At 45.3% G+C, this 26,447-nt stretch overlaps 1 protein-coding gene across 5 annotated transcripts in view; it reads left to right on the top strand.

Annotated features, from left to right (window-relative positions):
• The first annotated feature begins 286 nt into the window (after nucleotides 1-286).
• The window catches only part of C18H1orf159 (chromosome 18 C1orf159 homolog), a 42,201-nt gene continuing 16,040 nt past the window's right edge, over nucleotides 287-26,447 (top strand). For 3 of the 5 annotated variants that reach the window (XM_061600817.1, XM_061600815.1, XM_061600814.1), the window contains exons 1-3: nucleotides 316-399; nucleotides 15,988-16,078; nucleotides 26,229-26,304. In XM_061600817.1, coding sequence (XP_061456801.1) covers nucleotides 16,007-16,078; nucleotides 26,229-26,304 — 148 coding nt within the window. In that variant the 5' untranslated portion in view covers nucleotides 316-399; nucleotides 15,988-16,006. Of the gene's footprint in view, nucleotides 400-15,987; nucleotides 16,079-26,228; nucleotides 26,305-26,447 lie in introns of all 5 variants that reach the window. The other 2 variants (XM_061600819.1, XM_061600818.1) reach the window with 2 other exon arrangements.

The raw sequence follows: 26,447 nt of genomic DNA, 5'->3' as shown, positions 1-26,447 counted from the left end.
GGCGTCTCCGTCTCCTAGCAACGCGCAAGATGGCCTTACTTCCCGAAAGGATCTCTGGTCGTTGTAGTCCAGAGTGTGCATCAATCGCAGCGCCGCATTCCCTCTTGAAAACTACACTTCCCAAGAGGCGCCGCGGCAGAAGCGAGGGACGCGAGACAGGCGGAGACGCGCTTACCTGGGCGAGGTGAGGCGTGGGGCCGCGGTGGCCGACGGGAGTTGTCGTTTCCTAAGAGCCGACGGCTCCAGCTGCGCGTACTGGCCAGAGTGGGGCCAACGGGACTACAAATCCCAGAGAGGAGCGGGGCGGAGCGGGGCAGGACGCCGTCGCAGGGCGGGGGGTACGAAAGGGAGCCGGGTGTAGTCGGCTGTCGCCAACGGCTGTGGAGTGCGCTCGTTCAGGTGAGGCCGGGAAAGGGGCGCAGGTGGGCGGGGCTTAGCTGCCCTCCCGTCGAAGGTAGAGCCCCTGAGGCTCAGAGGGAGAGACCCCGTTGTACCTCAGAGAGCAAAGGGGGAGGGGGAGGGGACTCCCGCCTTGACTCCCGCCTTGACTCCCCCACACACACATAGATACACCCAGAGATATTTGGGGGAGGCAAGCCATGATACACCCACCCATGTAAACATACATGCATGCACGTATATTTGGGGGAGTCTAGCCATGACCCACCAATTTGTTGTTATGTGCCTCCAGGTCGATTACGACTTATGGCGACCCTATGAATCAGCGACCTCCAAGAGCATCTGTCATGAACCACCCTGCTCAGATCTTGTCAGTTCCGGTCTGTGGCTTCCTTTACGGAGTCAATCCATCTCTTGTTTGGCCGTCCTCTTTTTCTACTCCCTGCTGTTTTTCCCAGCATTAGTGTATTTTCTAGTGAATCATGTCTTCTCATGATGTGTCCAAAGTAGGATAACCTCAGTTTCATCCCTTTAGCTTCTATTGACAGTTCTGGTTTAATTTGTTGTAACACCCAATTATTTGTCTTTTTCGCAGTCCATGGTATCCGCAAAGCTGTCCTCCAACACCACATTTCAAAGGAGTTGATTTTACATAAAATCAAAGGAGTTGAAGTTACATAAATCTTCTGTTGTCATTACTTTAGTCTTCTTGACGTTCAGCTGTAGTCCTGCTTTTGTGCTTTCCTCTTTAACTTTCATCAGCATTCGTTTCAAATCATTACTGGTTTCTGCTAGTAGTATGGTATCGTCTGCATATCTTAAATTATTGATATTTTTCCCTCCAATTTTCACACCTCCTTCATCTTGGTCCAATCCTGCTTTCCGTATGATATGTTCTGCGTATAGATTAAATAAATAGGGTGATAAAATACACCCCTGTCTCACACCCTTTCCGATGGGGAACCAGTCAGTTTCTCCATATTCCACCCTTACAATAGCCTCTTATCCAGAGTATAGGTTGCGCATCAGAACAATCAGATGCTGTGGCACCCCCATTTCTTTTAAAGCATTCCATAGTTTTTCATGATCTACACAGTCAAAGGCTTTGCTGTAGTCTATAAAGCACAGGGTGATTTTCTTCTGAAATTCCTTGGTCCGTTCCATTATCCAACGTATGTTTGCGATGTGATCTCTGGTGCCTCTTCCCTTTCTAAATCCAGCTTGGACATCTGACATTTCTTGCTCCATATATGGCAAGAGCCTTTGTTGTAGAATCTTGAGCATTACTTTACTTGCATGGGATATTAAGGCAATAGTTCGATCATTACTGCATTCCCTGGGATCCCCTTTCTTTGGAATTGGGATGTATATGGAACGCTTCCAGTCTGTGGGCCATTGTTTAGCCATGATACACACACACACATATACATGTATACACAAATATTTGGGGGACTCGACCCATAATGCACATATACATGTGAATATTTGGGGATGTCTTGTCATAACCCACCACATACTCACACATGCAAGCATACAAGGGTGCACAGATATTTGAGGAAAGCTAGCCATGGTACACACATACATGCAGATGTTTGGGGAAGTCTTGCCATAACCCACAGGAGATACAAACACGCACGCAAACATACATGTATACACAGATGTTTGGAGGAGTCTAGCCATGACCCACATGTGCTTCCATGGAGATATCTGGGGAAGGCCAGCCATAACCTGGAGACATTCAAGAAGCAGCTGTCGGGTATGCTGTAATTTGGATTCCTGTGTTGAGCAGTGGGTTGGACTCGATGACCTTACAGGCCTTCTAACTCTACTATTCTGTGAACACACACATATGCACAAATATTTGGAGAAGTCTTGCCGTAATCCCTTCACACACACAAACTTACATGCATGCACAAATATTAAGGGAGTCGGGCTAAGACCCCACTCTCACACACAGACATACATGCACAGACATTCCAGGGAGGCTACCCATGATCCCAACACACATACATGCATGCACAGATATTTGGGGGAGTTTAGCCATGACCCATCCACGCACAGAAACATTTGGGGGAGTCTAGCCATGACCTCCAGCCGCACGCACGCTTGGGGCAGTGCAACCTTGACCTCCCCCACCCGTGATATATAGGGGGGTGGGAAGTATTTGGCCAAGAGTATTTTGGCTCCCACATATTTTTAGGGAGGGAGAGGGACGTTTTGCTCTCCTGCCCTTATTGGTGGGTGTTACTTTCAGCTCTTTTCATATGAGGTAGTCCCAGTATGTATTTATTGTGAACAAATATATACATATGTATGATTCAAATGTGATGTCTGTTTGTAAGCTACCTTGACAAATGTTATGGAAATGTGTGATATTGATCGAACGAGAGACCCTTGAATGAGATTCCAGCATTGCGAAGAGGGAATGTGGTGTATTTCTGGAGGTGATTTCACCTATAATACAGGGTTTCGAAAATATGACCCTCCCTTTCCACTGAGCTGTGTCTTTGCCAGCCCTACTACACCTGACACCGCATGGGCCAAATGAAGAGGCCTGACGGGCCTAATTAGGCCCATGGGCTTGAGGTTCCCTACTGCTGACTTGATTCAGGGGGTGCCTGCTGTTTAGATAGGTTTGCTTGGTGTGCATAAGAAATGGGGGCTATTTGGTGGTGGCCCCACACCTGAGGAACTCCTTTCATATGGAGTTGCGCCTTCTTCCTCTGTATGGACAGATGTTTAGACAAATGTTGAAGACCTTCCTCTTCAGTGCTGTATTTAACTGAGGTTAGCTTGTGAGTTACAGAGCAGCTTCCGAAAAGTTTTCGGCATGCTTGGTAATGTGGGTACCCTATCTTTCCTTGCTCTGGTTTGTACATTGCTTTGTTGAGGGTATAGCCTTAATAATACTTTTAAGTAAAGGACCTAGTCTCTCACAAAGAGAATTGCTCGGTATTCTGTATACCTATGAAAATGGGGCAAGCTATTCTTAAAAGGGAGCGCATTTTAGGCTTCATAGCAATGAGGAGCTGTCTGTAAGGGAGTGCCTGGGCTCCCTTCACACATACACACACGCTCAAAATGGAAGTATGTGGTGTGTACACATATATATAACAAGAATGTTCCTATAAGGAAAATATTATTTGTTTCATAATTGTGTTTATATTCCACATTCTTCTTCCAAGGAGCTCAAAGTGGGGTACTTTTATCCTCAAAAGAACAGAAGTTAGGCTGAAAGATGGTGACTGGCTGAAGTTCACCACTGTCAGCATAGGTCTTGCATAGGGTTGCCAGGTTCTTGGCCTGAGACTGATCCTGTATCTTTAGGAGACGAGAAAGTCAGCCAGTTGCAGATGTTTTTGCAACCCTGTAATGGGAAAAGCCACAAGGTGGAATTCTCCCTTCCCCCTGCATAACTTTTAACGATACAGAAGACCGCTCGGAGGCCGGGCCTGCTTGTTGAGGGTAGATTCCCTGCATTCTATCAAAAGGGGGGGGGAGCCTCAAAACAGAAGGTGTATCTTCACTCCCTATTGATGTGGGGAGTATCTAGGTTCGTGCCTCTGATTCTTGGGGAGAGACATATCTTGCACTCCCTTATTAATTGAATTTTTAAATGAGCAGGTGGCAGACGGTGGAAAAGACCGCTTGGGAGCTGCTGCTGGCCAGAGCACACGATACTGAGCTAGGTGGGCAAAATCATCTGACCTAATATAAGGCAGCAGCGTCACATTCCCAATTCTGTGTTGCGGTTGGAAAGGAAAAGCAACATGTGGCATCTCAAAAGATTAACTGACTCATTGTGGCAGTGAGCTTGTGGAGAAAATAACCTAGTACCAGGTGTGTGTGGCAGGCAAAGAACGTGATGGATATGTAAGTACAAAAAAAAACCCACCCCAGCCTGTACTTCTGCATCTATAGATAAAGTTGCAGGCGGCCTTTGCATATTCTCACAATACTTCCATTTAAGGCTGCTTTTAGGTGTGTGTCATGGGGACTCCCACATCTATTATGTAGTTACTGTTCTGAGGTAGCTCAAACACCACATCAATTAACGGGAAAATTGAGATGTTTACCTCCCCTGCTCAGAACATGAAAGATGTGTGCTTTTAAAACTGCGGCTCTTCCTGCTGCGAAAGTCCCTTAATATTTTGAGCCGTTGGGTGAGAGAGACCTGAGTATCTTGCCTAGGTGAGTGGAGGCATTTGTGCTTTCAGGTTTGTCCCCTGCACCCATGAGGACTAGAAACGTAGCTTCCTTAGTGGTCAAAAAGGGCAAGCTCAAATTCTCAGAAGAAAGAAACATGATTTAGAGTCGGGGTGGGGGATTGCGATGCCTTAATTCTGCTTCCTTGTTTCTTGTGCTTCTAAAGAAGGTGCATTAGGTGACCTCTAGCAAGAGTTTCCTCTATCGGTAGCAGCTAGAGGTTGTGTTAAAATTGTTGTTGAACAAAAGACAGTTGTGTAATTTAATATACCGCACTGAAATAAGCCAGCCATTACACCTGGAAGTAAGGCTGTCCAAAGGGGAGAAGAGGGGTGGACGGGCATTCAATAATAATGTGGTGAAATTCCTGGAATGGGCAGGGCATGTCGTTCAAATGTCTTGAAGGTGTTGATTAAGGAAAAGTTGTTTGTATATTCAGCAAACAATGCAAGCCCTTGCAAAAACAAGCAAACAGAAGTGGGTGGGGAAGTAGACATTGCCAGCAGGGGAAAGATTCCAAACTTTTGAGCTTGGGAGAGGCTGTAACAGCTTGTATTTTCTTGGCTTCTCTGTGTTCCAAGCCTTCTTTATCCGTGATATCTTGTTGTGTCAAATAAGTCATAGCCAAGCATGTATCAAGGAAAATGTCCACCCTTTTAAGAAGGTTCAAATATCTAGGTAGGTTTTGGGTATGGAATTTTCTCTGTTTCTGCAGCATATGCAATATTTCACAAGAGTCCGACGTAATCTTGCATTTTGCTGGGCGTTTGTTTTTATTTTCAAGGGTGACTGGGCTGTGTTTGCACCAGTTCCTGCAGCTGTACAAGAAATGTGATGAGTAAAAGATGGGTTGAGCTACTAGCAGAGCAGGTTATGCAACTTTTGCCAAACTGTAAAAGGGAAAAGACCCCTTTTGGAATTGGCTAAAAGTTTCCAAAGTATCTGTGGCTGAGTCATCTCACTGTGCTTCGGCAAGTAAAGCCCCATCAGTGCTAGGTGTGTTCTTTAGATGGTAGATGCCATTGCCCTGAACCAGTGCCAGAGCCATAGGAACAACCTTGCTGGGTACACCTAGTACGTGGTGTCCAAAACTCCAGTACAAAGCATCGTTACCAAGGCTTTGCACTCTTGATTAAAATCCTGAGGACTGGCAGGTTGGTGGAATAAGAGAGATGTCCACATCTGTTGCTGACTTTAGTGTGAAGTAGTTGCTTCAGGCAGTGAGTTCCACAGGAAGTCTCGCTTTCCTCTGTCTGGTGTGTATGACTTTTTCCTTTATGTGTGTGAAACCATGTATTTATTTATTTATTATTTATTTATATCCCGCCCTTCCTTCCAGTAGGAGCCCAGGGCTTAAAGAAACTTAAAGAAACCATCTTTAAGGCCAGCCCTTGAAAACTTTGAGAATGCATTGACTGTGTGTGTGTGTGTGTGTTTGAAAGCTCAGAAAGGTTTTGAAGAAGTGCCCTGCACTGGGACCCTCTTACTCTCCTATTAGCTAGAACCTTTCTTTCACGCCCATTGTACTCGTTTCTCCTAGCAGGAGAAAACCTTGTGTGCGAAGGTGGTGTTGACACTCCCAATAGTCAAGCAAACCTTGGGTTTCTGTTGTCAGCTTCAATGCTTTTCTCCAAGACGCTAAAAACCTCACTACTCTAGGCACAATCTTGGATAATGGGGTGGACCTGTACATTCTTCTTACTTTGACTTTCCTTGCAACTTCTGAACTTTTCTTTTTGTAACTTTAAAAAAAAACATATGTGGCCTATTTTAGTGCTTTCTATTCTGCTCTTAGCTGCAGGTTTTATCGACACCTTCATGTTGTGTGTTCTGCAGCCAAAAATATTCAGTGACCCCAATTTATATCCATTTTCCTACTTGCATTTCCCACCCCCTCTCTGTGAGGGTGCATGGGCTTTAAAATATGCCCCGCAAGAGCCTGTGTTTCTCAGATATAGCCAGCAAGCCTTTGTGCATAAGAAGAGACTTGCTGGATTAGACCAATCTAGTCCATCATCCTGTTCTCCCAGGGCTAACTAGATGCCTATGGGAAGCCCATTAGCAGGACATGCTTGTGACTCTGTGGCCTTGCTGTGCATTATTGTGCTGTCACGGCACAGGGCACTTTTACAGAGTAATGAACACAGAAAGATCCCTTCCCCATGGAGCTGAAAATCTTAAAGTCAAAGTCTAAATCTGAACATCAAAAGAGGGAGAAGAAGATATGGAAAATATATGCACTCAGTTCAGTTATATGTATGTAGCCTTAGGTTTGCTAAGGGAAGTGAACTAAGGGCTCATGAGAGAGTATGAAGAGGGAAGCTGAGTTTCGAGGAGGGGTGGGGAAGATCTCTCCTTGGAGAAATTGGGCGTGCAGGGGACAAAGCCTTGGAGAGCTTTGAAGGTAACCTTATAAGTACTCAGTGTTGAAGAGGAGAAGACAACATGGTTAAAGCGTAAAATGAAGCGGCAGCTGGCCTGAATGTCAAAGTGAATGACTTTGATGGTTGAATTCTGAATAGAAGGGTGAACGCTGACGTCCTGCAACGAAAGGCCTGAGGGGGTATGTGCAGTAGATTCAAAGAGATGGGGCCTGTTTTCCTGTGGGGCAGAAAGAGAGGAGCTGTGGGGCTGTCTTGGGGTGCAAGGGCACCGGATACTGTTGAAAGTTATGGGTGAATGAAGTTCCAGAGAGGAATGGGAGCCGGAGGTAGGCGACTCCTCTTTCCCTGCCAAAAGCATAGGTGGGTTAAATTTATTTCTTTGCTTGTTTAGCAGTGTTTTTATTAAGTATTTTGTTCAATACAATGTATCCTGCATATCAACAATTACAAAATACAGCAGAAGGAACAAATTAACACTGTCATGTCAGTTTCATTTCCGGCATATAAGGGAAGCTAAGGGAAGAGCCTGGCTATTTATTAAAATAACGTATATACTGCCTTTACCAAGGCAGTATACAACAAAATAATTGAAGACAATCCACTGAAACATATAAAACAGCATTCCAGTATATATAAAAAATCCATCTGCCTTGTCTAAGGATCAATACAAACTGATGTGACACAGGAAGAGTTGACTGAACAGAGAAGTTTATACTGGTCAATGAAATGCCAGTTTTGTCGGCACCTGCAGGATATCTAGCGGGAGACCATTCCACAAGGCAGGTGCCACCAGAGAGCCTGTGTCCTACCGGTCACAGTGAACATCTGCAGGACTTGACGTGAGCAAGAGGAATTCTGGTGACCGTGGTGGGCAGGTAGACCGATACAGGGGGAAGCATTCTTTTAGATAACTTGGTCCTGATCTGTGCAGGGCCTTATGCATGGCATAGAGAAAGTGGACAGAGAATGTTTTTCTTCCTCTTGCATAACATCCAATGGATATCCAATGAAACTGAATGTTGGAAGATTCAGGACAGACAACAGAAAGGACTTAAACTATGGAATTTACTACTGCAGAAGGCGGCGATGGCCATCAACTTGAATGGCTTTAAAAGAGGATGAGGCAAATTCATGGAGGATCAGGCTATCAGTGGCTACTAGCCATGATGGCTATGCTCTGCTTCCACAGTCAGAGGCAACCGCAGGAGGGGAGAGTGCCCTCGCACTCAGGCTTCCCACAGGCATCTGGTGGTGTGAACAGGATGCTGGACTAAATGGGCCTCTGGCCTGATCCATCAGGCACTTACAGTGTTCTTAAAAGTTATCAGCAGTACCCTGAGCTGGTGCTTGCTAGCAAATTAGAAGTTAATGCACTTCTTTCAGTACTGGTAACATGGGTGGGATATGGTGGCCCGCTAAGCAGTCTAGCCATGTCATTGTGCACCAGCTGCAGCTTCTGTACTTGTTGCTGTCACTGCCCCCTGACTGCCCTGTTTTCATCTGATTTGGGAAGAGCATTGTTCTTGAAAATCGACTGCTTTAAATGCGAGCTGAATTGAATTTCTCTCCCATCCCAAGACCTGACACCCGCTGGGACAATAAACCTACCTGGGAAGTTGGTAGATCGAACCAAGATGACAACCAGTTACCACTCATGTGGAAGCTACTGGTAAAGGACTGCCTGGAGTTGTGGGCCAGCAAAGGAGAAGCGGGTGGCCTCTTGGCAAGACCTTCTGGAACATCCTGGCTACTTACCAGGCAGTATTTATAAAGAGGGAAGAAGCCAATGAAGCAGTGGCTCTGTTGAGAGAACCAGGGCCCTGCTGGGAAAAGGAGGCGGTGAGTTCCTATAAAATGCCCCTCCCCTTATCTGAGTCTACCAAAAAAAACCAAAAAACACCTAGGGTCTGGATCCGAGAGAGAGAGAGACACTGGGGGCAAGCTTTGAAAGGGAAATCTGCCCAGAGTCACAGAACTACCCAGGGACTAACTGGGAACATTGACTCCATAGGTCTGAAGTAAGAATGTCTGAGAACAAAGTATGTCAAAGCCCTTTGAACACTTTGAAGTGTTACATCCATTCCAAGCAGGCCAATTATTGGATTTATCCAGTCTGACGCTGAGAAGTGAGTCCCGAGGCCAAGCTGGCATGAAGCAGTTCCAGCGTGCACGCTGGCCTCCAAGCAGTTAGCATTTCCTTTGAGAAAAATACAGGCTCAAACAGCAAAACCATACACCGTTTGTTCTGTGAGGGTTACAGATCAATTTGGCTGTACAGGCAGATAAATCCAGTGTCCTGGTCTTGCTGGAACAGCTGCAGGGCAGATGTTTCTAATTTTAGTATAGTAATTTGCAGCTATGGAAAGTATCTGTCCATAAACACAAATTGCCTGGCTGATAAGGAGTGTCGTGAGTGTCAAGGCTGGGAAGCAGAGGCTTCTAGCTCAAACCTGCAAGTTTCAGTGTTGATGGCGTGTTGGTTGTTCTAATAACAGTTAGTTACACAGACTGCACATGCCAGGGCTTTGAGGCTTTCCCCCTTGAAGATAGATGCTTTTGGATGAATGGTAAATACACTTGTTCAAACAAGCCTCTTCAGGTTCTCTGCCGTAAATGAAGCAAGTGTTGACGGCAGCTTGCGCAAAGTAGCCACAACGATGATGGATGTGTCTGCAAATGGCTGTAAACAGAGCTGGCTCTTCTCTTTGGTGATCCTTTGTTTTGTCAAGATGGAATATACATACACACATAGATACACCCACATTTTTAGGGAAGCCTGAGTCACTTTTTTTTAAAAAGAAGCTGATTTAATTTAATACCCTTTGTCACTGGAAGCTGGTATGTGGGCGATGGTGTGTGTGTGGTTGGTTTGAAGGTTTCAGTTGCAATGCATCAACCTGTTTATCAGTTAGGGAGTAGCTGTTGTGAATGAATGTTGGCCAGCTTAAAATTCAGGAACTGTCCATTTCTGTTGCATCGACCAGCGTTGGCAAAATGTGGGAATATTGGAAATGACCTTATAGCATGTTAGACTGCTTGCACACCTAGCCTAGTGTTTTTGTTATGTTTGCCGCCCTGGGCTCCTTCTGGAGGAAGGGCAGGATATTAATTCAATAAATAAATAATACTCTGACAATCACACCCCAGGGTCTCTGGCAAAGAGGCCTTTGACATCACCTGCCATCTGACCAGTCTTTGTTGTCTCCAGTTAAGAATGAACCTGGAGCCTTCTGCCAGCAAAGATTATACTTTTCCACTTGCCTACATATCTCTCTTTGTAACCTTACTTGTGTCATCTATGGAGAACAGCTGGATATTAGCTACCTTTTTAAAAAAAGCCTTTTTCAAACCAACTCTTTTAAGGTCAGGGCTTCAGTACTACTAAAAAGGTCATGGGTGTATTTTAAAACAGTATGGAGCAATCTCAAATGGGCTCACAGGCATTGGGTAAGCTGTTTGCAAGAAGGATCTTGTGAACTCCCAGCTGTCTTGCCAAGCCTGTCCATGCACTTCTGTCTTGCCGCTTCTTTCATGGCTCCCTGGGACCTATTGGGCATCTTATTATTTATTTATTTATTTAAATTATATCCCGCCCTTCCTCCCAGAAGGAGCCCAGGGCAGCAAACAAAAACACTAAAAGCGCTCTAAAACATCTTAAAAACAAAAGACTTTAAAACATATTAAAACAAAACATACATTTTTAAAAACCGGATTAAAACAAAACATCTTAAAAACATCTTTTCAAAAAAACAGCTTTTAAAACATCTTAAAAAGCAGCTCCAACACAGATGCAGACTGGGATAAGGTCTCTACTTAAAGGGCTTGTTGAAAGAGGAAGGCCTTCAGTATGCGCCAAAAAGATATGGTGCCTGTTTAATATTTAAGGGGAGGGAATTCCAAAGTGTCAGTGCCACAACAGTTAAGGTCTGCTTCTTATGTTGAACAGGACTGACCTCCTGATAACATGGTATCTGCAGGAGGCTCTCGCCTGCAGAACACAGTGGTCGACTGGGTGTATAATGGGTAAGATGAACTTTCTGGTATCCTGGTCCCAAGCTGCATAGGGCTTTGTACACCAAAACCAGAACCTTGAACTTGGCCTGGTAGCTAATGGGCAGCCTGGCAGCAAGCAGCATTTGGCATCAGTTTGGGGCTGACCCAGCCTATTTATTTATTTATTAAACTTGTATACTGCCCCATAGCCGAAGCTCTCTGGGCGGTTTACAATACCTAAAAACAAATACAATTTAAAATACATCTTTTAAAAACAATTTAAAACACAATTTAAAAATTTAAAACAATATAGAACACATGCTAAAATGCCTGGGAGAAGAGGAAAGTCTTGACCTGGCGCCGAAAAGATAACAGTCTTGGCACCAGGCGCACCTCGTCAGAAAAATCATTCCATAATTTGGGGGCCACCACTGAGAAGGCCCTCTCCCTTGTTGCCATTCTCCGAGCTTCCCTTGGAGTAGGCACCCGGAGGAGGGCCTTTGATCTTGAACGTAGTGTATGGGTGGGTTCGTATCGGGAGAGGCGTTCCATCAGGTATTGTGGTCCCAAGCCGTGTATGTTCTAAATTTATTTATTAAATGTATCAGCTGCTTCTGGGCCAGGGTAGGAAACTGCCTTATTCCCAGTAAGACCATTGATCCATCTAGCTCAGTATTGTTTACACTGATTGGCAGCGGCTCTCCAAGATTCCAGACTGGGTACATTCCCTGCCCTAGCTGGAGATGCTGGGAACAGAACCTGGGACCTTCTGCATGCAAAGCAGATGCTGTACCACTGAGCTACAACCCTTCACCAAGATTGCCTTCCAACTATTACAATCCAGCGCAAAGTTACAGTACATTAGGGACCTGTGGGCAAGTACAATGTCTCATTTGAACATTGTCCAAGTTCCAGCTCTTCCCTCCAGAGGAAGGGGCAGAATGCATGGTAGAGCTCTGTGGGGCTCCGATTGTAAAGCTGTCAACCCATGGAAACCGCTCTTCCTCCCATCTGCAGACTTTGCTGGCCCTTAGTAATTGAACACTAGTGGAGACGATGCTCATCCAACATCTAGTAGCAAAACATTGCAAGCCAGACATTTGTCCTATAACTTTTAAGGAACTTTTTAGCCTCTTGGCTTAAAAAGAATGCGATGAAACTGTCACAAAAGGCTGTCTCTGGGATACACAATTTATTTGAGTTTAAAGATCTGTCTTAACCTCAGGCGGTTAGCTGTATTGGGCAACAGCAGTTTCTTTTCTGTGCGAAAGAGACAAGTCTCCAAAGGGCCCTTGCACATGTCTCGGTGTGACACGCGAAATGTCGGAAGCGTGAAAAGCCTTGGGCTTTGATGGAGCGCAAGCGTTGATATCTCTGTTTGGTTTAAGACAGAGAGCAGCAGCTCTGTGCTTTTCCTCTCTTTCAGGTTGCCTGCATCATCCCCTTGATGCATCTGAACTTCTAGGTTTGAGTGAGCAGAGCTGGTGACGAGGAAGATGATGGTTATAGAGTGCTTATTCCTTCCTTGAGCTCAGCAAGCTAAATCTAGTGCAGTTTTGGAGATAAAGAGAATACTTCATCTTCTAAGGATGAGGATGGGGTGGAGGGGAAGGAAGCATCCAATTATCACCTGAGAGGCATTTTTCCTGAATCTTGATTTATCAAAAACCCAATTTGTGGGTTTCTTTTTTAGATTTGTTTTTCTATGCCATCCTTTTAATCTAGCCAAGATTGCTTTTATGTTACTGGGAGCTTCTCAATTTGTGAATATAAAAAATTAGGACTTAATAACAGCCTCGTAAATAGGTTCACGAAAGTTGTTAGTGAACAAAGGCTTACCAGATGGCAACTCACTTTATGTTAGGCCTACCACCCTGTAGGCTACAAGTCATGGATATTCGTTATGATGGCTATGCTCTGTCTCCACAGTTGAAGATAGTCAATGCTTCTGAAAACCAGTTGCTGGAAACTGCAGGAGGGGCGAATGTTCTTGCACTCTGGTCCTGCTTGTGGGTTTACAACTGGGGCATCTAGTAGGCCGCTGTGAGAACAAGATGCTGGACTAGATGGGCCACTGGCCTGACCCAGCAGCCCGGCTCTTCTGATGTTCTTATGGGTAGAAAGGAAAGAACGAGTTTCTCTCCCCATTCACCTGAAGGAGGTTTCTATTCACCTATTGGTGAATAGCGGCTTCTGTCTCCGAGTTAATACGCTTACATATCATTGGTGCCACAGCATTTTTCTAATTTTTTATTGCCTGGATGTTTCCTTTTGTCATGGGCTAAGCAAATTTCAGCTGCTCAGCCCCACTCCGCTGCCTCAGAGGTGGGGACGTGCTAAAATTCCGCCCAATTTGGATTTGGCACTGAATTTTCCATTAATTTGTTTATTTTCTATCATTGTGGGACAGAATTTTTGTAGGTATTTTCCAAAACAAATTTACTTTTTAAAATCTGCCACTAAATATCGATACTAAGAATGATAGTTTTCTCAATATTTCCTTTCATTTATTGATATTTCCTTCAATGTACCGATAATAATATGAATATTTTTGGAGTGAAGAAAAAAGGCAGCAGTAAAAGCAACAGATAGTGGCAAAGAACAGAACTGAACTGATATCAGCCTGTTATCCCATCCCTGCTCATCAGTGGGTTCTGCATCCTAGTAGGCGGAAGCCAGATGTCGACACCAGGAAAAGCCAAGGATGATGGCAGGAAATGCCACCTGGATAATCCTGGCACCATATAGATGCCATGTTGTGTTCTGCTCCTGATACCAGACTTTAAAATGTAGCTTTTAGTTTATTCTGAGAATCTTTTGTAATGCAGCTTTGAGAGCCTTTGGGGGGCGGTTGCTATAAAGCAGGATATAAGTATTCCAAATAAAATCTAACTAAACTGGGGTTTTAAAATAACATTGAGCATCTTCCTGGAACAGTAAGGCTTCAATAATTATTGTATTTTATCCCACCCGTCTTCCAAGAGACACTCAGACAGCATGCCCTCTCACTCTCTCTCTTGCACAATTATGCTCACATGCCCAATGTGAGGGCTGCCACTGGGAGGAAGGGCAGGATATAAATCTAATAAATAAATGAAACAATATTACCTCCCAACAAGTCTGTAAGGTAGGCTAAGCTGTGAAAGCTGGACCGGCAAAGGTTTGCCCAGTCTCCTCCACAAACCTCTTCTTATGTCCATGCAAAACCTTTCAGAGCAGCACAGAAACATTAAGAGTGGCTTACTACATTATGAATGCCGTGTACTCATGTTGACTGTGCAAACTACTTTATTTGGAACTTGCCTTTCCATCTGTTCATCTCTTTATCTTCTATGTAACCTTGAGAGGTCAGGGGTCACGTTTCCCCCAGATCCGCTGCCTGCCGATTGCCTCTGAATACCAGCTGCTGGGGAGAGGGTTGCTCTTGCACTCAGATCCTGCTTGCGGGCTTCCCACTCGGGCATCTGGTTGGCCACTATAAGAACAGGATGCTAGACTAGATGAGGCCCCCTTTGGCCTGACCCAGAGAATGAATTCCTGAGGCTAAGCTGGGAGGTGAATGCGTACAACTCGCCAGGTCTAGGAAGACTCTTCTCTCTTGGGTCCTCCAGAGTGACTGCTGTGAAAATGGGTACTGCCTGGAAAAACAGACATCAGCCTGCTTGCCTGTGGCAGGTAAAAAGTTGTCTCCTGGTCCTGATGACCAGGCTGGTAGGCCCTTGTGAACTGGAAAGAGTTACAAGGCCATCTCTGTGGCTGTATCCCAGTGGTCATGCACCTGTTTGGCATGCAGAGGGTCCCAGATTTCAGTCTCCAGGATCTCTAGTTAAAGACAAATATCCGTTAGCAAGTGATGGATAAGACCTCAGAGAACCTATAGAGCAGCTGCCAGTCAGAGCAGGCAGTAGTCGGCTGGATAGCTAAAATCTGTTAGCGACGTTTTGATATTTGTGAACCTGCTCTGCAAGACTGGGTAAAGCTGACTATAATTTTCAATCTGACATCTGAAAGTGCAAACGTCTCTAAAGGCTTCAGGTCTGTGCTTTTGCTGTGGGGAGGGGGCAGGTGCTCTGTGTGTGTGTGTGTGTTGTCTGGAAAGCCATTTGTGCTTTGATCATGCATGCTCCCTCTCGCTCTCTCCCTCTGACTCGTATTGATCCTGTGTAGCTGAGTGCTGTACCCAGTTGCTTTTTGCTCCCACGGAGGTTTTTATCGGTGATGGTGCCAGGCAGTTACTGTTCCCATCTGCAATCCCATTGATTCAGGGTGTGGAATAGGCTCTGCCTTGAGCCAACTGATAAGGTTCCTGGTTTCTTAGCAACCATACATGTCTTGCCTGAGCAGAAACGTGCTTGACTGCAGTAGCAGTGACAATCCTAAATGTCTCCACATTAGCACCGCTTTTTAAAACAAAAAACAAGGTAAGGTGTCTGCTTTTACTCACCCTCCCCTTTGGGATGCTTCAGTTCTTGTGTTAACAAGAGTTCAAGGTCCTTCTCTTAATTTACAAAGCCCCAGACTACTTAGGTCCAGGATACCTTAGGGGCCGCCTGAACCCTTATATCCCAGCTCAATCACTGAGATCATCTGCCGGAGCATCATTGGTCGTCCCCCCGAGTTGGTGAGGCTCGTTTGACAACAAGAAAGCAAGCCTTTTGTGTCATCGGCCCACCCCCATGGAATGCTCTGCCATTAGAAATTCAGCAGGCACCTTCAGTTCTGACTTTTAAACGCCTGCTGAAAACTTTTCTGTGTCACCAGGCTCATACAGGCAACTGAGAAAGATAGCTTTGTGCAATAGTTAGGCGATGGTTTCTGATTTTAATTTTTTACATGGTTTTTATTGTGTATTTATATATGTTGTAAACTGCTTTGATTTTTTTCCCCATGAATAGCAGTATAGAAATATTTTTAGAAATCAATAATATGAACGTGGTTTGGCAGTTAAGTGGGATGATGGGACCCTGCATGTGTTCTCTGCAGCTGAACTCCTTTCTCTTTTTAGACTTCGTTCTTCCTTCGGCATGGCTGTGCCAAGAGTTCTCCTCCTCACTATTCTTGGGGTGGAAGTAAATGGCAAATCCTCTGACAGTTTGGTATGTATGTTTGTGGTGAATTAAGAACGCATCAAAGCAAGCTTTAGCCATGTAGAGCCCTGTTGCCTCTCCGAAGTTTGATAAACACAATAACCTCTATCCATTTATTTGTTCGTTCGACTGATTTGTATGCACCATTTTCTGTCAGGAAGCAGAATATCCCTTCACGATAGTCACAGCCACGGCCTCCCCTCTTTTTTGTGCTGTTGGGTTGAGAATGAGATGCTTGTTAATACTTTCTCCCACATCAACAGACATCCCTAGGAGCCAATAAGCAAGAAAGGGGAGGGTGTTAGCTACTGAGAAGAGTCTTCTCAGTGGCTGACTTTCCTCCTTTCACTCTGGCTCCAATCTGTGGGAAAGGACAAGGAAGCATGTTAGAAGACTCTTCTCAGTGGCTAACACACTCCCCTTTTTGCTGATTGGCTTGTAGACTGCTGGAAACCTAGGGGGCCCTGCTCCCCCCAAAAGTAAGGGGTCTAAGGCCTCCCAAGACCCCAGATGAAACACCCCTGCCTGCCAGATCTGTAACAATGGAATTGATTGGATGCTCAATCTGACTGGTCAATGTTGTCAGCCAATAAGATCTAGCCTTGAGAAGTAAATAGCTACCAAACCCCTGTTTAAAGTGCTGTACCTGGGCCATGCAAGATATTTTTGAACCATCTAGTGCATATTAGGGGCTATTTCCAATGTTCTCTGTCTGCTAGTACGGTGAGCGTACTGCTAAGTGACTTTAACTCAGCACTGCATCTGACACAACCCTGGGTGCTTTTCTTAACAATGAATGATGATAAAGCACCGGATGTACATCATTTCTAAGAGTTCTACTGCAAGACTTGCAGTCAACTCATCAGACACATAAACACAGGAAGTTGCCTTATACCCAAGCAGACTGTTTTGTCAGTTTAGAAAAGGGGTTGCAAACTGATCTGGAATGAACCAGAATAGGGAGAAAATATCCCTGACGTGTTTAAACAACAACGTAAAATGCAAAAGCCAAGGTAAACGGGCTGTAAACTATATCTGTGGGTTTTTTACCTTGACTTTTGTGTTTTACGTATTTGTCCCTCTAGCCTGGTGTTGTCCTTTAACTAGAGATGCTGGAGACTGAAGCTGGGATGGTCTTCATGCAGAAGCTGCCTGGGGGCTTCCTATAGGGGCATCTGGTTGGCCACTGTGAGACCAGGATGCTGGACTGGATGGGCCTCTGACCTTATCCAGCAGCCAGGCTCTTCTTATGTCCTTGTTGCCAGTATTGTCTAGATTGTTGGTAATAATTAGTGCTGTTACTTAGTTAAAGAAACCTTATTTGATGGACTGCATGAGTTTTGATGCAAATCTGAATATAAAACCACAGTTCTAAAAGGAGGGAACATAGTTTTCTAGATGAGCCCTGCATGTGCCAGTGTGGCGTAGTGGCTAGAGTGTTTAACTAGGACCTGGGTTCAAATCTCCACTCTGTCCTGAAGCTCACTCGGGTGACTTTGGGACTGTCGCACTCTTCTCAGCCTAGCCTACCTCACAGGGTTGCTGCGAGGATGAAATGGGGCAGGAGTATGTAAAGAAGGGCATATGCCACTTTGAGCTCCTTGTAGGAAAGATGGAATACGAATGTAATAGTTTTAAGAGTATGCCGCAGCAAGCAACATCTTAGAGCAAGGGTGGGGAATCTGTGATCTTCAAGGTGATGTTGGACTACATCTCCCATCATCTTCCCTGGTCTTTGGCCATGCTAGCTGGGGCTGATGGGAGCTGTAGTCCAAAAGCATCTGGAAGACACTGTGGTGGCTACCTCTGCTGTATGCAGATCTTAGGAAATATCGGAAGCTGCCTTATATTGAGTCAGACCCGTTGGTCCATCCAGCTGAGCGTTGTCTACACTGACTGGCAGCGGCTCTCCAGGGTTTTCAGACAGGGACTCTGTCCCAGTCCTACCTGGAGATGACATTGGAGATTGAACCTGGGGCCTTCTGTGTGCAAAGAAGGGTGTTCTGCCACTGAATCATGGCCCTTCTTGAGATCCCGATACAGAATTATTTTTAAAAAATTGTCGTCTAGGGCAGCATTTACCCAACCCTCATTTATAAACTGGGCACTCAAAGAGGGGGGGTCTGTCCCCTCTGGAATAGAGTGACCCAGCACGTGTGCCATTGGAAGTAATCCATATTATGATTTTTTGAGTGCATGCTCCTTCTGGTCCTTCCGCCAGATGGATGAAGCCTGCCCTGATCATTACAAGTTTGATTTACGAAGCCAATCAAGGCTGAGTGATACACTCTTTCCCCCGTGTGGGCTTTTAATCTCCTTTACCTGTTTGTTTGCGGATGACTCGTTATATTTATCTTGATTTAGAGCTTCCTGAGGGTGAGGGTGGGCTACTCGCATAAGGTGAGAGTTCCATGAGCTTGTCATCTAGTTTTAAACCAATCTCCCCTCTTTCGCTGAAGAAAATTCCCTTCCCTCTGAGAACGTAACTGTTCCTAGCAGTACCTGACCTCCTCCCTGTCCACCAGCGCTTCATATGAAAACAATTGTACCAATTACCAATTTGTTTGCAGCAACAGTTCAGAAAGTGCAGGTACTGACCTCTTTGAAAGCCCTAAACTGTCTGGGACCAGAAAACCTGCTTACTCCCAGATGAGTGTCCTTGGCATGTTAAGATCTTCTATAGAGGACCTGGTCTGTCAGAGGTGAAACGGATGGCTGTCCAAAATCGGGGCTATGTACATGTCATATGTGTAAAACACACAAACTCCCCCCACCCAAAAAAAGAATAATGGGAACTATCATTTGTTAAGGGTGTTGGGCATTGTAGCTGTGTGAGGGGCAAACTACAGCTCCCAGGATTCTTTGGGGGAAGCAATGTGGTTTAGATGTATGGTGTGCACACCATCTTTGTCTTTGAAAAGGAGCCATAGTTCAGCGTCAGAACGCATGCCCCAGGTTCAATGCCTGCCATCTTCAGTTTTTTAAAAAAGGATCAGGTAAGCAGGTAATGCAAAGGACCCCTCTGCTGGTGTCCCTGGTAAGCCAGAAGTGGCTAACTTTTTTTTGCACCAAGGGCCACATTGACCCATGACTGACCTTCTGAGGGCCAAAGTAGGCATCACAGCAGGGGACCCATGAGAGTAGTCAATCTTTGTATTGACTTTTTAGAAAATTACAGTTGGGGAGGACAAAACTTCTTGGGGGAATGGATATGGCCTGCAGGTTAGTCCCCTCTCTGTTAAGCCATGGTTAAAAGATGGTGTCGATGTGTGAATCAGGCCTATGACTTCTAGGCACCAGATGGAAACTTTGTGCCCAAGCTTTTAGCAACATTGAACCGAATTTAATGTCAATCAAGTTCTGTTATTACGGGTGGTTGTCTCTTTTTTTTTTAGTCTTATTTTTTAAAATTGTTTTAGTTGTTGTGAGCTCCTGGGGGGGGATTATTTTGAAAAGTGAAGAATAATTATTGAATAATAATGTTGGAGAATAATGCCGAATATTAATACATGGGCCATTTTCCAAGATTTACTGTAACTTGACCAAGAATCCATGATGGGTTCTTGCCTCCTACCAGCCCTCCCAATAGACCAGGAGTTTGGAACCCCAGGGTCAAATGCAGTCCTCCAGGCCTCTCCTCTCTGGCCCTTGGGATTCTCCCCAAGCTATACCTCCTCAGGCCACACCCCCTCTTCTTAGGCCACATCCCTCGCTGACCTGCTCCATACCCTCCTCAAGTGCTTTTGCATGGCTGGAATGTGTCCTTGAACCATGATAAGACCTTCCTCTTTCAACAAGCCTTTTAAGTAGAGACCTTATCCCATTCTGCTTCTGATTCGGAATTTGTTTTTAAAGATGATTTGTGTTAAATATGTTTTCAAATCTTTTCGTTTTAAGATGTTTGAAAGTGCTTTTAGTGTTTTGTTGCTCGTTTGGTGCCCAGGGCTCCCTCTGGGAGGAAGGGTGGGATATAAATGTAATCATAATAATTAATAATGCCTCTTGCTTGCCTGGTTGTTGAAGGCTGGAGAGGTGTAAGGATTTGTGTGTGGGGGGGTGTAGCCTACTGTATGAATGTAAGAGTTGCACCCCTTACTCCATCCATTTTTGCTTCTGTCTCCCACCCACAACTTGCAAGCCCCCACCTCACAAGGGTTGCCATTTAAGAAATGCACCCCTTCAGCTAAAAAAAAGGGCCTTCGCCCATCTGTAAAACAGGCTTTTTGGCGAGTAAATTTTTCGCTCACAATTCTTTCAGTCTGTAAAACAAGCCAGAATATCTTTTTCAAAGCAGCTTAGCCTCCACTTAAAATTCGGTACCCGTTGCCAGTGGCAGGTGCTGTATCTAAATGAAATTATTATTTATTTAGTTGGCAGATTTCATAGCCTGCTTTTCAACAATTGTTCTGGCAGCAGGTTACAATTAAAGGAAAGTGGTTGGAGGCAGGGGGGGAGAATTACCAATCAAGTTCCAGCAACAGCAATAAAACATTGTAAAGGAACTGAAGAGCTTGGCAATAAGACAGTGTCTTACTCATAAAAGGTTTGCCTGGAGAGAGAGCTTGATGGCTCATCTAAAAGGGCCAGCCCTTGGATACGTCTTGCCACCCTGATAGTGGATTTCCAGGGCGTGGGGGCCCAGCACCAGAAAAAGTTGTTTTAGTGGCCGTCAACTTGAGAGGTGGTGGAATGGCCCAGAGGTCCGTTGTCCTTAGATCTCAAAGAGTGGATAGGAACATAAGGAACAAGGCATTCCTGCAAATATCCTCCCGGGCCCCAACTAGGGATGGGCAAATCTGTGAATTTCAGTTTCACTAATTTTTTTCTTAAGTTCAGTTCTTATTATTTCCACACGTCAGTCTCAGTCTGTGAATTATTTTTTTAAAGTTTGAAATTTCATCAACATTACAGTGTGAATTTTGCCTAAAATACACATTTTAGGCAGTTTCACCTAATACAATGCATTGTTGTATGTTTTGTCCACCAATTAATGTGTTTTAGTTCACCTTGTACCCATTACTTGGCTGGGGAACCGCACTGCAAAATTCAGAGAAGTGTCTGTTTCAAAGGATGGCCGTGTTTCAGGCTGCATATTGTTTCATGAAATCCAAATCAAGGAAAGTGTCCTTTAAAAGCGAACTGACCTGAATTTCTCCCCCATCCCTAGCCCAGACCATACAGAGCTTTTGACTTCAAAGCTCTGACTTCAAATAAGACATGGAAAAGGCAAGTAGGAGGAAAAGAGAAACCAGTTTTAAAAGGCCAGAACAAATTGCTGCTCAGTTTTTAAAGGGCATTTAAATCCAGTTGGGGCCAGGCAGCTCCTTCCTTCCTGGTGCGCTCGCTGAGAAGGAGGTGGGCAACCATGCACTGTCCCTTGGTTCTCTGCATGATGGCAGCTAGAATGACTTTTTTGGGGAGCGGGAGGCTGTAGCTCAGTGGTTAGAGCATCTGCTTTACATGCAGAAGGTCTCAGGTTCAGTCCCCAATGGCATCTCCAGGTAGGTTTGGGAGAGACTCCCTGCCTGAAACCTTGGAGAGCCGCTGCCAGTCAGTGTAGACAACAGCTAAATGGACAAATGATCTGGCTCGATTTAAAACAGCTTCCTATGTTCTAAGGGAAGGGCCGTGGCTATATGATTAGACCATCTATTTTTGCATGCCCAAGGTCCCAGTTCCAATTCCCAGCATTTCTAGGTAGGGGCTGGGAGAGGCTCCTGCCTGAAACCTCCAAGAGCCGCTGCCATCCAGCGTAGGCAACACTGGGTGAATCCATGGTCTCAAAGGTCGGTATAAGACAGCTTCCTATCATAGAATAGTAGAGTGGGCCTACCAGGCCATTGAGTCCAACCCCCTGCTCAATGCAGAAATCCAAATCAAAGCATCCCCAACAGGTAGCTGTCCAGCTGCCTCTTGAATGCCTCCAGTGCTGGGGAGCCCACCACCTCCCTAGGTAATCGGTTCCATTGTTGTACTCTCTAACAGGAAGTTTTTCCTGATGTTCAACTGAAATCAGCCTTCCTGTCACTTGAGTCCATTATTCCATGTCCTGCACTCTGGGATGATCGAGAAGAGATCCTGGCCCTCCTCGGTGTGACAACCTTTCAAGTCAAGTATCAAGTGCTATCATATCTCCCCTCAGCCTTCTCTTCTCAAGGCTAAACATGCCCACTTCTTTGTCTCTGTGTTCAGGCAGCTTCAGCAACTGATGGCTTTCAATGGAGTCCTTTCTGGCAGGGGGTAGGAAAAGCTAGCTGCTGTAGCTGATCATTTTCCAGCCAAGGGCTAGCTCCAGACTAGCCTTGGTATTACTGTGAGGGAAGAAGTGCAACCTGTAATTGCTTCCCCGTTTCCTGTCTTAGGCTCCTGTATCCTTCTCTTACCTGGAGATATTTCTGTGATAGTGAATGCTGCCTTTTTATCTTGATGCTGGCTGAGGATGGCTTTTGTTTTGTTGATCTGCGTCGGCCCCGGCAGTCTGATCAAGAGATCTCTTTATAGTGCAACACGGTGTATTTCTACTGTGAAATAAGCCCCATTTAATTCAGTTGGACTTACACCCAGGTACATGTGTGTAGGCTTGCAACCTAATACCAGTATGCTTTTGCATGTATGCCATCTTGTTAGAAAATCCTCTTCTTCGCTACTGCCAGCCAAGAGTAGCTACTGCTGTTCCAGTTGCCTGGGCCCAGCAACTGAAGGAAGGGATTGGCCCAGAGCACTCCTGAGATGCTGGATTTGAACTCAGCACCTGCTGCATTGCAAAGCAGCTGCCTTGCCACTGAGCGATGACCTCCCTCCTTTAGTGCCCATACACCTCACAAGCGAGCAAAGCAGATTATGCTGTGATTATGCTGTGTGCATTCCTTGAAGAGCTGAAAAAGAGAACCTGAGGCCTCTCCGCTATAGTTGGCTTGTGTAATCGGAAACTCACTTGGCTCTAGCTCCATAAAACTACTTTTTTTTTTTAAAAAAAAAGGCCAATTAATAACTGGCCGCAAGGATTCCAGAGTCGGAAGCATTGGCTTTCTGGATGCTTTACGGAAGGGTTTTACGGAGAGATCTTGGGCCAATTTCCTGTCAGATATTGAAACAGACACATATGGTGTAATAGATGCTGTCTGTCAGGATGATCTGGGCACATCTTGGTGTTTTCCATAAAGGAGCAGCAATCTTGACGCCTGTGTGGGCATGCAGTCATGCAAGCACACTCCCTCCTCCCCAACCTCATCCCTTCTTTCAAAACGTCACACGTGGTGTTGACAAAAAATGGAGTACGCCTTCTCTTCACAGCGTTTCTGCCTGAAGAAGGGCTTGTATGTTGTTTAGATGCTTCGGAAGCACATACAGATGCCAACTGACCATTCTAAAAGCCTTCATCCAATTTTGTGGCACAAAAAACTACCCCAGTGCAGTTTACACATAAGTAGACCTACAGGGTAGTCTTTCTAAAACATAGTCACAAATTGTCACCTGTACACCATCCCCAAATTTCAGCCAGTTACCACTTCCCGTTTTCCTCCTGGAAAGAAACAACCACCTGGGGCATCAAAAGTCCCAGAAATGCATTGGGGTGTTATTTACAATGTTAGCAGATGGAGGTAGTAAAAACACCCCCATCATTTTTTCGTATAACGAAGAGCCCTGCAGTCAAACGCACAGAGACATCCCGCTTCCTCTGAGTGTTTGGCTTATTGTCAAGCATGCATCTTCCGACACCACAGACGCAACTGTTATCGGGAGTCAAGATATCACCCCACCATACATTGGAGATCTCATTGGGGTTGAAAATGCACCCCCAAACCCATTAGTGGGGTTTTTTTCTCATCATCTGATGAAGTTAAAAGATTAATATGTTGCTTTTGAGTTTGGTTTGTATATCCCGGGACTCTACCAATCTAAAATCCAGACAGCGGTTTCAAAGGTGATGGAGTGTACGTTGAACCCCTTTACTTTTTAATTTGGATTCCTGCATTGAGCAGGGGATTGGACTCGATGGTCTTATAGACCCCTTCCAACTCTACTGTTCTATAATTCTATAGTCCTCTTTCCCCATTTCCTGCTTTCTCTGGTCCCCCACTTGTCTTCAGTTGACACTTTGGATGGGCCAGTTCAGCATGTGTGTGGATCTTATTTCTACAGCCTGTTATCCAGTCTGACTCAGAGGCCACAAGTGGCACAAGCAAGGAGTTTGTGGGATTTTGGTGCAGGGTTAGGGTTATGTTCATGCCTGTTCCCCATTTTGAGGCTAGAACCGGGGTGGAAGAAAGTAGGTCTGTTTCTGTTTCTAGGTCTCTGGCTGATCTGTGGTAGATCGGCATTGGGATGAAGGTTGAGCACTTCTCCATTGTGGGAACCTGACTTGGGGAATTCCTTCCCTTTTGGCTTTTCCCTGTCAGCCCTGTGAGAATGAATTGCACTTGTTTTCTTACTCCCTCCCGAATGGTTTTTAAAGAGATCTTTTGGGGGAAAGGTTGTGCTGTAGGTACACTTTGTGTGGAATCATAGTGTTGGAAGGGGCCTATAAGGCCATCAAGTCCAACCCCCTGCTCAATGCAGAAATCCAAGTGAAAGCAGCCAGTGGCTGTCCAGCTGCCTTTTGAATGCCTCCAGTGTCATAGATCCCACTGTCATGAACTACTGCCAGTTCAATCCCAGGACTCAATTCCCAAACCCAGGGCAATTGATCCTGGCCAGGCATAACCCGTGTCTCCCTTACCAGGGCTGAGTAAACCAACACCAACCCTGCAAGGTAGGTAGACTGCCACCACCCCTTAATCTTGGTCACCCACTCTGGGCCAAGGGGAAACCCAAAGTGCCAAAAATAGACCTGCCAAGGATTCCAAAGACAAGAGCCAGAGGTACACTCCTTGTCCTGGAGCCTTTAGGCAAAATATCCACATATACAGTAGTCCGTGGCTAATTGGCAAAGGTGCTGGACTTGGAGCCAAATCTCCCCTGCAATGAACACACACTGGTAAATAACAAGTAGCTTTATTAGAATAAAAATATAAGTGCACAAATATATGGCAGCAAAACAATTCCTTAAAACCCACACCCCTGAGGGCCAGGTAAAATACAGAGAGTTACAGTCACAGATAAATTTTTTTAAAAAAGCTATCTAGCCTAATCTATACTTACAATAGAGGTAAACAGCAAAATAACTACATGGTTCCACATCTCCCCAGAGTTGTATAGCCTGGATAGCAGATGGAACATGGAACCTCAGCATCAGGTAACATCAAGAACATTGAGGAGCAAAGGCTAAGGTCTGAATCCTATTATTATGGGAAAAGGCCCAGCAACAGTCAGGAATTAATTAGCCAGTCAGGGGGCTTTCTGATGAAGAAACCTTCTGGAGCTTTCGTGCCTAACGGTCACACACTCGCCAACCTTCCCAGGCCGATTGGCCTTGAAGTACCAGTCTCAACTGATAAGCACGTGTTCTTGCTTGTAGCTTATTTAACTAGCTTCAGCAGTGAGAACTGCAATCTCATGGCCTTCTCAGAGGCCCCATTTCAGGCAAGATGTTTCCCCCCACAATTCCTTGCCTCACAACCATTTTAACCTTTCATACCAGGCATTCTTGACACCCACCACCTCCCTAGGTCATTGGTTCCTTTGTCATGCCGCTCTAACAGTTAGGACGTTTTTCCTGATGTTCAACCGAAATCCGGCTTCCTGCAACTTGAGCCCATTGTTCCACACTCTGGGATGATCAAGAAGAGATCCTGGCCCTCCTCTGTATGGCAACCTTTCAAGTACTTGAAGAGTGTTATCATATCTCCCCTCAGCCTTCTCTTCTCAAGGCTAAACATGCCCAGTTCATTCAATCCCTCCTCACAGTGCTTTGTTTCCAGTCCCCTGATCATCCTCGTTGCCCTCCTCTGAACCTGTCCTTAAACTTCTTCTCACATGCAGTTGTTGCTCACACACACCCTTTCTATACTTTTCATGATTTTGTAGGTTTATTTATTCATTATTTGATTTATATCCCGCCCTTCCTCCCAGCAGGAGCCCATGGTGTTCCCCCACCCCTCCTGATTAGGCAATGCAGTGAAACTGGAGTTTAGCTAAGTTTGCTATTGTGGTGTAAAATGGAGTGGAAATTTAATTTTAAAGGAACTGAGAACTTCTGGAATCTTTCTCTCCTGCTTAGGAGTCAGAGCTAGAATGTTGCATGGATGCAATGGAGGCCAATACCACTTGCCTAGCCAACAACCAGTGCAGTCCAGGTAAGCTGATTATTATTATTGTTATCAGCATACAAGGCTGATGCTCTGCCACTGAGCTGTGACCTCTTCCCAAGGAGTGAGCTGATAATTTTGCAAAGCATAGCTTTGCATCTTTGTGTGTAATCCTTTGGGGCACTGGTGAT

The sequence above is a fragment of the Rhineura floridana genome, chromosome 18 (assembly GCF_030035675.1).
Source record: "Rhineura floridana isolate rRhiFlo1 chromosome 18, rRhiFlo1.hap2, whole genome shotgun sequence".
Classification (NCBI taxonomy): domain Eukaryota; kingdom Metazoa; phylum Chordata; class Lepidosauria; order Squamata; family Rhineuridae; genus Rhineura; species Rhineura floridana.
The sequence above is the reverse complement of the archived record's forward strand: the minus strand, read 5'-3'. Positions and strand labels throughout refer to the sequence as shown.